The sequence below is a fragment of the Electrophorus electricus genome, chromosome 11 (assembly GCF_013358815.1).
Source record: "Electrophorus electricus isolate fEleEle1 chromosome 11, fEleEle1.pri, whole genome shotgun sequence".
Classification (NCBI taxonomy): domain Eukaryota; kingdom Metazoa; phylum Chordata; class Actinopteri; order Gymnotiformes; family Gymnotidae; genus Electrophorus; species Electrophorus electricus.
In genome coordinates this window covers 19,824,727-19,837,226 of record NC_049545.1, presented here as the reverse complement: position 1 = coordinate 19,837,226, position 12,500 = coordinate 19,824,727, and the positions used below count along the sequence as shown (strand labels likewise).

The window sequence follows — 12,500 nt, the reverse complement described above, 5'->3', positions numbered from 1 at the left end:
ATCCGCTGCGAGGAGACAAGCCGGCGCTGTCTGTATAATCCATCTTCACACCACCCACAGACACACCTGGGTTACTGCTACATGGTTCTGAAGATTGCAGTCCATAACCATTTTATTGTCTTCAAACCAGACATAGTGTCCTACAAAATTGGTCATTTTTATGTTGCTGGTGTTGGCGTTGGTGGTGGAGGCATATTCTATAATGATTTTCCTCATAAGAATAAATTTCTTAGTGACCTGGACATTCCTGTCTTTACGTTTGGCACCTTAGAATTGTGAACTCCCAGAGTCACATGGGTGACCCAGGTGTGCCAGTGCACGGTGTGGGCGTGAGTCATTCATGTTGTGCCTGTTAATTACTTTCAGTTGTTGTGGGAGTTGCCTCTGAACGCAGCAATTTAGTGCCTGACTCAGCATTACGAGGAAAGACCCAGAGAGCTGGCACACAGCCAGAACCCAGCCCCCTGAGCACTGTTTCAGCACACACACACACGTGTGCACGCACACACGCTCTCACACAAGCATACGCACGCGCGCGTGCACACACTCATTTTCTCTTACCTCTATTCTCATTTTGGATTCAGTAAGCAAAACAGTATAGGCAAAAAACACTAAGATTGCCTAGGATTATATAGGATTGTATAGGATTGCTCTAGGATTATATAGGATTGCTCTAGGATTATATAGGATTATATAGGATTATATAGGATTGCTCTAGGATTATATAGGATTATATAAAATTGCCTAGTATTATATAGGATTATATCGGATTATATATGATTGCCTAGGATTATATAGAATTATATAGGCTTGCTCTAGGATTAAAGAGGATTGTTTAGGATTATATAGGATTATATAGGATTGCCTAGTATTATATAGGATTGCTCTAGGATTATATAGGATTATATAGGATTGCTCTAGGATTAAAGAGGATTGCCTAGGATTATATAGGATGGCTCTAGGATTATATAGGATTGTTCTAGGATTGTTCTAGGATTGTTCTATGATTATATAGGATTGTTCTAGGATTGTACTAGATGTGTTCTAGGGTTGTCTAGGCTTGTTCTAGGATTATGTAGGATTGTTCTAGGATTGTTCTAGGATTATCTAGGATTGTCTAGGATTGTTCTAGGATTGTTCTAGGTTTGTTCTAGGATTGTTCTAGGATTGCGTTTCTAGTTAAATGTAAATGTGATTTGACGCCTTGGTCACTGTGCATCAGTCACTGTGCTCAGTTCACTTCAGTCTCTTTTCTGGATTCCTCAGCCCGACCCTACAACGTGGAGTTTTACTTCGACACTCCGAACCCTATTCGCATTCTGAAGGGGAGTAACTATTCCTACAACCTGCAGTGGACACAGAAAGAGCCAGACGCTGGGGACAAGATCATAGGCTACTGGCTCAATGTCCAACAGGTAACACACACACACACGCACAGACACACACGCGTGCACCTTAGAGGGACCCAGGATCCAGCCTGAGATCTGTCACTCATTTTCCTTCCCTCGTTCTGCCCACTCTTTTTCTCACCTACTGCCCTGGAATTTATTTGTCTCTCGTTCGTTTTCACTCTCCATGTCTTCTCGTTCTCATTCTTTGCTCTTTTGTTCAGTGTTTCGTGTTTCTCACTGAATGGCTCGTCACGTCTCTCTCCTCTACCCTCTCCATTACTTCTGACTCACTTATTCACACAGTGTATGTCCATTTCTCTCTCTCTCTCTCTCTCTCTCTCTCTCTCTCTCTCTCTCTCTCTCTATCTCTTTCCCCATCAGTCTGCCACTGTCTATCACGTTATCCCCCACTTATTCCCACCCTCTCTGTCGTTCTGTCGCCTTCTCGTCTTCCTCTGTCTCTCTCTTTCCGTTTCTCTCACTCTCTCCCACCCTGTCTCTCTGTCATTCGTCGGTCACTCTACATCCGTCTCACGCGCTCAGCTTCTAACTTACCATTAGCCAGTAGAAAGGCGTCGGCTCATAATAACCAGTACTGTAGCAAAGCAAACCTACTCACACAAACTGCTCTTGTTAGCTTTCAGTCATCGCAAGCCAGACGCACATCCTCAGATTAATCTGCAGACAGATCACTGAGATGGCTCATGTATATACAAAATCCTGCCTTACTCTTCCAGTGGGTGGTCATGTCTTATTCCTCACACTCATATCTTCTACCAGAGGTTTGGGACTTTGAAAGAGAGTGTGTGTGTGTGTGTGTGTGTGTGTGTGTGTGTGTGTGTGTGTGTGTGTGTGCGTGTGCGCGCATGCGTTTGTGTTCTATCAGAGGTCTGAGAGTTTGATTGTGTGTGTGTGTGTGTGTGTGTGTGTGTGTGTGTATGCATGCACATTCTACCAGAGGTCTGAGAGTTTGATTGTGTGTGTGTGTGTGTGTGTGTGTGTGTGTGTGTGTGTGTGTGTGTGTATGCGTGCACATTCTACCAGAGGTCTGAGAGTTTGATTGTGTGTGTGTGTGTGTGTGTGTGTGTGTGTGTGTGTGTGTGTGTGTGTGTGTATGCGTGCACATTCTACCAGAGGTCTGAGAGCTTGAGAGGTTCAGTGAAATATTTTCACTGTTCCTAGGATTACAGTCTGACTGACATTGATGTCGTCATTCCTGGGGTCTGTTGGAGTCACTGTTCCGGTTTACATGTCACAACTTTAGGGGTTGTGTGAATTGTAGCCTCGGTTGCCTGTTCTCAGCTGCCCGGAGTGGCACCCGGTGTGGTCTTCTGCTTCCAGGTTTGACGTGTCTTGCGTTCAGAGATGCTCTTCTGCATGCCTCGGCTGTAACGAGTGGTTATTCGTTACTGTTGCCTTTCTATCAGCTCACACCAGGCTGGCCATTCTCAACTGACCTCTGGCATCAGCCAGGCATTTTCACCCAGAGAACTGCCGCTCACCGGATGTTTCCTCTTTCTCGGACCACTCTCTGTAAACCCTAGAGATGGTTGTGCGATACAGGAGGTCAGCAGTTTCTGAAATAAACTGAGCAGCCAGTCTACCACCAACAACCATCACCGTATGTCCCCATTCTGATGCTGGATTTAGACTTTAGCAGGTCGTCATGTCTACATGCATAAATGCATTGAGATGCTGCCATGTGATTGGCTGATTAGATATTTGCATTAACTAGCAGGTGAACAGGTGTACATAATAAAGTGGGTGATTACTGTAGCGAGAGAGAGAGGGACAGAGAGTCAAAAAAAAATGCACTACAGTACACAGAGCATTTTACGGGCCAGAGGTCCTTCAGCTGTACAATCAATGATATTACACTATATTGGGGAATATTATTTCCTACATACCTAAAGCAAATGAAGTGTCCAGAAAGTAATCAATAATGGATGAGTAGATAAGTAGTCTGCCTTTGCAGATTATAGACCCATAGTAGACAACGTTGTCTTAGTAGGAAATGCACTCAGCCTTCCAGTTAATGCCCCCATTCCAGGCATGAATGAGACAGCTCACATCCAGCCAGCTCTGGGATTGCTGTAACACTTTAAGATCTCAACATCCCCAGTGCTTGTAAGTCAGTATAGAATGAGTACAAACACCTCTCAGTGTCAGGATACCGATATTGGTTGAGTTACTGTTACTGATACTGGTTGAGAAAGGAACCTGGTTTGTCTGCTCTAGGAGATGTGCTGGAGTAACTGAAGTTTTGTGTGTAAAGCGCTGTGCACCAGACTGCTGCAGTGCACGCAGGGTCAGTGCACACAGGGCCAGTGCAGGGAGGGTCAGTGCACACAGGGCCAGTGCAGGGAGGGCCATTGCACACAGGGCCAGTGCACACAGGGCCAGTGCACACAGGGCCAGTGGAGGGAGGGCCAGTGCACACAGGGTCAGTGCAGGGAGGGCCAGTGCAGGGAGGGCCAGTGCACACAGGGCCAGTGCACACAGGGTCAGTGCACACAGGGTCAGTGCAGGCAGGGTCAGTGCACGCAGGGTCAGTGCACGCAGGGTCAGTGCATGCAGGGCCAGTGCACGCAGGGCCAGTGCAGGGAGGGCCAGTGCACACAGGGCCAGTGCACACAGGGCCAGTGCACACAGGGTCAGTACACACAGGGCCAGTTCAGGGAGGGTCAGTATACACAGGGCCAGTGCAGGCAGGACAGACCCAGCGGCTGAAGCTGCTGGGTCCTTGGTGTGTTGCTCGGTCTTTGGACAATTTTGAAACTGTAAAAACATGTGGCTTAAACCTTCACTTTCCCTGTTTGGTGATTTGTGTGTGTCTCAGCTGTTCCCATCGGCATAAAGCAAATACTCTCTAAATGTCCGCAGGATGCAAGCATGGCTCACTCTCACCTCGGTGTGAAACGCTGTGTGTGTGTGTGCATGTGTCTGACTGAGTGTATATGTGTTTGTGTGTGCGCACATGTGCCGCGTCTTTGTGTGTGTGCGTGTGTGTGTGCGTGTGTGCATGCATGCCCTTTGTGTCTCTACTGCAGTTCCTCTTGAACATTCTCATCATCCATTCATAGGACGCTGTGGCCCCCAGCAGAATGGAGGGAAAGGCTGATGAATTATGGAAGGGGGCAGGGTTTAGATGAGCGGATGTGGGATCAGACACCTCTCCGTGTGCACGAATAGATCACCTTCTCCTTTTTAAAATCTAACTTAAGTGTCTATGGGGAAGAGGAAATTAATATCCTAAAGGTGTTACTCCAAGAAATGTCAACATACTGGATGGCACATGGGTCCGTGTGCTAAGGCAGGTGGGAGAAGCAACGTCTGATGATATGGTAATTATAATCTTAGATTAAATTAAAATCTTTCAGTGATTGTATTTAGGAATTGCTTTCCTCACTTGGAGGTTAGACAGTTTAATAAACAGAAATAATTAAACTCAGATATTGTTGTTTTCTTGTAAATGATTTTTTGATCTTCTAAAATGCTGTATGGTGTGTGGTCATGACTGATATAAACTAACAGCCTTTACACATTCTTTTAAAAGCTCCGAGGCACTGGAAGAAAAGTGGTGTGTGTTTGCGTGTGTGCGTGTGTGTGTGTGTGTGTGTGTGTGTATCTGTTTGCATCCAGTGCTACACAGGAAGTCCCACTCATGTGAACTCAACTCTCTATTAATTTTACACATTTACAGAAATATGGCAATAGCCTGCGTTTTTGCACATACACAGATTTAAGATCGTTCTTTCTCACAGTTCATTAAACCTACCAGCATAAATATTAATGCTGGTTTCACAGGGATTTTAACTAATTCTTAAGGCACAAGAGAACAGTGACATGTTTTATGAATATAGATTCGCTGCACAAAAAAAACACTCTCTTATTCTCATTCTCTCTCTTCCCCTTTTCCCTCTGTCTGCTTCTCTCTCCGGCCAAATCCCGAAGCTCACCGTATTAATAATTAGACGGAAAGTTGCACTCGTCTCCTTTGCCAGAGTCTCTCTCCCGCTGACCGTGGCTCACGCCGTGGGCTATGCCAGCTTAATATCGCGAGGAATGGAGAGTTGGGCTAAGAGAGAGTGAGCATTCGGAGAGAACGGAGGCTATATTTAACTAGCCAAGCTCCAGCTACCTGTTACAGACCCCGGTGTGTGTGACGTTCCCCTCACTAATTCCCTCACTCATCCGTCTGCCTTCCCACTGACAGCGGGACAGGCGAGAAGAGGGTTGGAGAAGGCCACGGAGGGTTTTTTTTTATGCAAAGAGAAGAGGGGGATGAGAGAGAGAGAAATACAGAGAAACAGAGAGAGAGAAAATGAACTGAAGTTTTTTTGGGGTTTTTTTTTTTTTTTTTGTAAGGTTTAACGGAGTCAGACATTCAGGAGCGAGGCAGTGGAAACGTGCGCTCTGAAGCCGAGTGTAGGAGGTGGTGCAGGCAGGTGTGCGCTAAAGCGTAGGAGGAGGGTTAAAACGAGGGAAAGGGGAGGAGAGGAGGAGGGGAGGAGGGGAGGAGGGGAGAGCCGTCTTAATGGCAGGATTGAGATTTAGGCGTGAAAGTAAAGGAACAAAAATGCAATTAGCAAAAGCACCCAGGCATGTAAATAATTGTGTGTGTGTGTGTGTGTGTGTGTGTGCCATGTGTGTGTGAACTCTGCCATGTGCGTGTGTGTGACCTGCGCCATGTGTATGTAGGCTGTGACAGTTGCAGTACGTGGAATGTAACAACACACACAAACGCAACACTCCACATTGTTCCGTGCCCCACTTCCTCCGCAGTGGGACTCAGAGCAGGCTTTTAATGCAAGACAATTAGGCAGATTACAAATGTGTTTGACCCCCAGCAGCAAGGTTAACTACACAAACACTTTTTTTTCTCTCTCTCGCCTTTTTCCCTCGCTCCACCTAAATAAAAAACCCTAAATAAGCAGAGTGAAGGGGAAAGAGATCTGAATGTTTCTGCAAATATGTTTGCGTGTGGTGTGTACACACATGTTGGTGGATGTGTTGGTAACTACATTACCAGTCCAAAGGTTTGGACACACCCGACTGATTAAGGTTTCCATAGTCTTAGAGACGTTATAATCGAATGGTTCATACCTAAATTTATTTTTAAAACACATTTTAATAGTGAAAGTTAATATGAATTAAGTTTCAACACAATTTATATTTACACATATAAAAAAATAATAATACAATTAAAAATTGTAATTAATTTTAAACACCCCCTCAACAAACAGTTTTCATATAGCACTTTAGTGTTTCACCCTACGCATATGTGAGAATTTCTTTAAGACATCATCAGTGCCTCATTAAAGTTAAGAGATCACATGCAGAATTATCATTAGAGTAAAGGGTGGCTGCTGTCATATTTATGTAAACAACAACAATTAACAGAGCATATGTTATTTCATTGTTTTTATACCTTTACTCTTTTTGTAAAATGTTGAATAGTAAAATAAACAGTAGGTGTGTCCAAACTTGTTATACCACCCCATCTCTATATCCCTCTTCCCAAGTCTATATCCCTCCTCCCATGTCTATATCCCTCCTCCCATGTCTATATCCCAACCTCTATATGCCAGTGCACCTCGTGACCCCTCCCACCCTCTGCTATCTTATTTATTCTAGACCGTTTCCTGTATGCAGGGTTTTTTACACATCGGTTTCTGTTTTTTTAGACAATAAACGTCTACATTCATAAGGCTACATTACATTGACATTTCTGGCCACTTTATTAGAGACACTCATCTGTTGGACCTGTTTTGGCCTTCAGAATTTGTCATGGTTTAGATTCCACTGGTTGCTGAAATCTGCAGTAATCCTGGCCACTGCGCACAGGACAGCTTCTCGCTATTGCTGCAAAAGTTGTACAGATGGAGGAACTGACACGCTTTCAACAGCCCGTTGTGCCTCATCCCAGAGATGCTCTATGGGATTAAGATCGGGGGCCTGTGAAGGCCTGGGAAGCAAGACAAACTCCCTGTCATGTTCCTGGAACCCATCCATGACTATACGGCCCTGGCGGCACGGCACGTTGTCCTGCTGAAGGCGTTCTCCTGCCGCGGGGTAAACAGCTGACATGAAGGGATGAACTGGGTTCCCCCACGATGGTCTCCGAATGGCCCAGCGTGCACCAAGAAAGCGTTCCCCACACCTCCGCCATCCCGAACCTTCGACACATGACACCAAGGACGTAATTCTCTTTTCGCCAGATTATGACCCTCCCATGGGCATGCTGCCATAGAAATCTGGACCCACCTGACCAGCCGATGTCTTTTCACTGCTCGGTTTTCCAGTTTTTAACCTCTTTTGCCCACTGGAGTCTTGCATTTCTGGAGTTCTGCCTTCTGCAGTGGCACCTGAACAGGTCGCCTGAGCAGACCTGAGCAGTTCATGCTGGGAGGCACAAGTCGTGTGTCCAGACACGTTAATTGGAGCACCGGCATTGTATCTGGCTGCTATTTGCATGACTGCGTGCCACCTGCTCGTCAACGATTCTGACCCCTTTTGACCATGGTGTTTATGGCCATGGGATCCCCTTTTGTTGGATGTCTTTCCTTGATCACACCTCTCTCGACTCCTATGCACGAGAAAACCCCCACAAGGCTGGCTGCTTCTGGAATTCTGGCCCCGGCTAGTCTAGCACCGATGACCAGGCCCCAGTAAAAGTCGCCCAGATCACTCCATTTTCCCATTCTAATGTGGACTCACATGGAAACTGAAACTGATCTATGGAAAACTTGGTCACTTGATTTTATGCTCCATTCCAGGGTCACATGATTAATTTCCATACAGGAAAACTCCAGTCCAGAAAGGGCAGGTGTTTCTAATAAAATGGCCATTCCGTGTAAGGAATCTGTGACTGACTTAAACCTGCATAAACATTTAGTTGGATTCCAATAGATGTTTAGAGTGCAATGAGGCTTCTTTTGTCATTTTTGCTATCAAGTTTATGTAACATCTACATCAAGGGATATGCCATATTATGACAGTAGCATGTTGATGTTGGGCGTATTGTTTTGCTAACGATATGAATTTGTTTGCCAGGTGGGGCTACTTAAAACAAAGGTGAGCAACTCTTAACTTGATGTTAAGACAGACACGAACCAAATAGCACTCGTTTAAATAATCAATAAAATCTTTTTTCTGACTTTTCACTGACGGTCATGACCCTGTAATATCATTTAGCCCTAACCCCAACCCTAGTGTTATTATACATTTTTGCTGGGACTTTAAGTACAGTGGGTTTCCATTTGCTGTTTATAAGGTGTTCTGAATACGTATGACCATGGCATGACCATGGCATCTAATGAGTCATGAAGTCAGAGAAAATGAAAATTTTCACTCTTTTATTAGAATGCCATGCCTCCTCATATGCTAGTCGTCCTATAGCGTTGCCATAGCAGCAGGGCATTTCCAAAGCAGAGCATGAGAAGCAACTGCATTGAGCTCTTGGTCATGTGGCATCCCCTGGTCAGTCCGTCTACAGCAGGCGGGCCCTCAGAAGGGTAATAGGTGACATGTTTCTACGTTGCTTAACAGGAACATGTCACTAGCTGACTTCTGGTCATGTTCAAAACAGGAAGTGCCCATTGATTTGACCTTTCTGCCTCACTGTGGGTTGCTTTTAGCCTGAACTTTACACCTCACTTTTTAAATAAGAAAAAAGGATAATCTATCAGGTTTTAATATAAGCCTCTGTGCCTTTAAGGCAAGTACTCTTACAAATATAATAATCCAAAAAATTAAAAAATCCAGTAATCTGGAGTCCCATAATTTCTGAACGTTAACTGACCAGGTCTGGCTCACTCTCTGGCCATTCAGAGCATCATGGACCCTTTTAAAATTCTATTTATTTATTTATTTATTTATTTTTTTACAATTTTCACTTCTTATGAGTGAAAATTAGTGATTGATATTGTGTCCATGGATATCTGATGTGAATCTGACACATCCTTTATGGTGGCATAACCCTTCTAAACATCCCTTGTGCACACAAAAGTTACAATATGTTTATTCCTCACAGTTATTTGAATTGATCATTTGATGATATAAATTGCTAACTTTTCCTTTGACGTGTGTGTGTGTGTGTGTGTGTGTGTGTAGAGGGGTATGAAGGTGCTGTCTAAACAGATCACCACCCGTGACCCAGTGAAAGGTGTCCTCATGTCCTACACCATAATGGACCTGCGTGTCCCTCTGTCCTACCACGTGGGTCTCATGCCCATCACGACCTTTGGCACCGGCGACAACATCATCCGTACTATTCATTACAGCGAACGTAAGTGGAAACCATGACTGTTTTCATCATGACCTTACCAGCAGGGCAAATCAGCACCGCTGATGTATAAGCAAATTCTGGAAAAAAATACCTGTGTCAGAAGCTCAGATTCCAATGTTTAAGCAATAAACATGATGAGTAACGATAATGTAAACAATGCAAGAATATCTGTCTAGAAATCTGTTACGCTTCATTGTGCCATGACTATCCATCCAGCCTACCAAAACAAACAGCAACAACAACAAGAAAATAAATGGCACTAACTCAATCCAGTCTAATATATATCAGGTTTATCGCTTTGTTTATTTAGCTTAAGTTTTCATAAGGTAGTTATGTAGTTACCTCACATCCATTCAATGTAATGCTTGGAGCAAAATCACCATGATGTATTTTTATGATGCTTTGCTGTTAGCTGTTGCATGACCTTTATCAGCATGTTTACCTATGTAACGGTGAGCGGTAAGGAGGCGGACGCATATGTGTAGAAGAGCGAGATTTATTCAGGGCAACTCCAGAGTCAGAGTCGGTATAACGGTCCATGGCGGAGAGTATGGGGAACACATGAAGGCAAACGGGAATCAGGCTAGAGCAAAAGACGCTAGGAAAACTCGGGGCTCAGAAACACGAAGGCTGGGAAACACAAAGACACAGAATACAAACTTAACACAATGATTTCAATATTCATGCACGCACGGAGTCAGTAAACAACCAGAGCCACATAAACACATTCAATGAACAGCCCTGACCAAGGCACACAACAGGGTTTAAATACATGAACCAAAGGTAGAAACGAGGGACAGGTGCAAGCAATCAAACGAGGGGCGGAGAAAACGAAACTAAGGCATGGAGCCAAAACACACAAGACAGGGAAACCACGGAAGCTGGAACCTGGGAGAGAGAAATCATGACAACCTAGAACAGAAATTGCTAGAACACTCAAGAACATGCAGAAATGGTTCATGTTAATGCATGTAAACACACACTATGGTTTGTTAAACCTTTCCCTTGAACACGGTTTCAAATCTCGCTCGCCTGTTTCATATTGCCTGAATATTAGCTGTTCAGACCGTTAACACCCGGGCACAGGGCTCTTTTAAGTAACAGTGGAACCCCCCCCCCCCCCAAAAAAAAAACAACAACCCAGAATACTGCTGAAATTAATAGCAGGCCATTTGTTAATGTACAGTATGGATGCTTGCAAGTTTCTCCTCAGGGTTACTGTGAACTATGTCAGTGAGGGTGAAGCAGTTAAACACACTGTGAAATTAAGTGGATGCTATACGCTCCGTTTTCTGTGAAGAGCAGGACCAGGGCCCACCACACACACACACACACACACACACACACACATACTGCTGAATAGATACTTTTCAAAGGGAGATACAGAGCTGCTCTGGAGAAGACCTCATGATGCACCCACCGCCACAGGAGAAGGCAGGCCAGGCAGGTGGAGGAAAAGCTCTTTATCACCAACAGTGCGGTAACCGTTCCAGGATGGGAGTGTGAAGATCCCAGAACATGTCTTATTTAGGAGCCGGTCTTTAGGAGCCTATCTTTAGAATTGTTCAATAAAGTCACTCCTCGGTGCCGGGTGTCAAACCCGGTCTAGCTTGGGGCTACGGTTCTGACGCATGAGCTGATCCGCTGCCCCGAACCCTGCTCTTTAAAAGAGAAATAAACAGAACTTTCCATTACAACCTGCTGAAATATTTATGGCGAAATTAGGAATAATGAAGGGAGTGGGTGTGGAATGTTGGATAATAAAGGGAATGGAAGCTCACGGAGACCTCAGAAGGGGAGACGCGGCCTTTCTGCAGGAGGCCGGCTCTGTAGGGTCCGGCTCCATGCAGGATGAGGGAATGTCTTATTTCACATTGAGAACTCAATGAAACTCTTATTAACAGCAATTTATAATAAATAATATGCCACTAAAAAGAAAAGTGAAATGTGTAAAAAAAAAAAAAAAAAAAGGCTTATGATTTTGGAAATAATTTAATAAAGTGCCCGCTTAAGTTTAAGCCATCTGTAAAACATCTATAATGCATACATAGCTTGCTAACAAGCAGTGTACAAGGACTTATAAATAGGCAGACAGCTGTGGGCAATGCATACAGCTGTAAGTAAAGCCAAGCCTGCACATGTCTCTGGCATTGCGGTTCCCATGACACTAGCGCCATGTGGTTCTGTTTGTGTTTCTGATTCATTTAGTCTCTACCCTGTCTCATGTTGTGTGTCTCCTGTATATTTATCCTGTTTGTCCTCCCGGTTGGGTCCTGGTCTGTTCATTTCCCTTCGGTTCTGACCCCTAGTCTCAGTTCCATTCAGCACGCTTGTCTTTTGTCTTCCTGCTTTTCGTCCTTGGGCTGTTATCATCAGCAGCTACAGAAGGTGCCCTAAATAAACTTTGCACATCAGTGTGTTTGTGTCTTGCTTTACCTTCTTTTTCCATTACAGTAGTTCATAGCCATTCATAAATGCTATTTTATTTTTAAATGAGTTATGCATGTGTTAGGAATGCTTAATAAAGTGTAACTGGGTGTTTCGTGTTGAAAAGTCTTTAAAAAACATCTTGTTGCTTTTGAAGCACCTATTTTATTTTATTTTTTGAAAAGTAGCTTTCAGTTTATTAAATGTAATCAAAACTAGAATAAACATGCAGATTCTGACAATAGCAACAGTTCTTGGGAGAAGTGTTACCGTGTCATATCAGGGTTAGCATGTGTACCACAGCAGTAGGCTCCGCCCGGCCTTTCTGCGCTCCGGCACGTCTCCTTCACCCCATCACTACGAGGTGCTCCGCCCCCTGTGCCTTTGACCCG

The 12,500-nt window shown here is 44.4% G+C and overlaps 1 protein-coding gene across 3 annotated transcripts in view; it reads left to right on the top strand.

Annotated features, from left to right (window-relative positions):
• Positions 1-12,500, top strand: part of LOC113575498 (MAM domain-containing glycosylphosphatidylinositol anchor protein 1) — a 197,261-nt gene that overhangs the window by 118,250 nt on the left and 66,511 nt on the right. For 2 of the 3 annotated variants that reach the window (XM_035531888.1, XM_035531890.1), the window contains exons 11-13: positions 1,267-1,415; positions 8,448-8,468; positions 9,507-9,681. In XM_035531888.1, coding sequence (XP_035387781.1) covers positions 1,267-1,415; positions 8,448-8,468; positions 9,507-9,681 — 345 coding nt within the window. The remainder of the gene's footprint in view (positions 1-1,266; positions 1,416-8,447; positions 8,469-9,506; positions 9,682-12,500) is intronic. The other variant, XM_035531889.1, reaches the window with a different exon arrangement.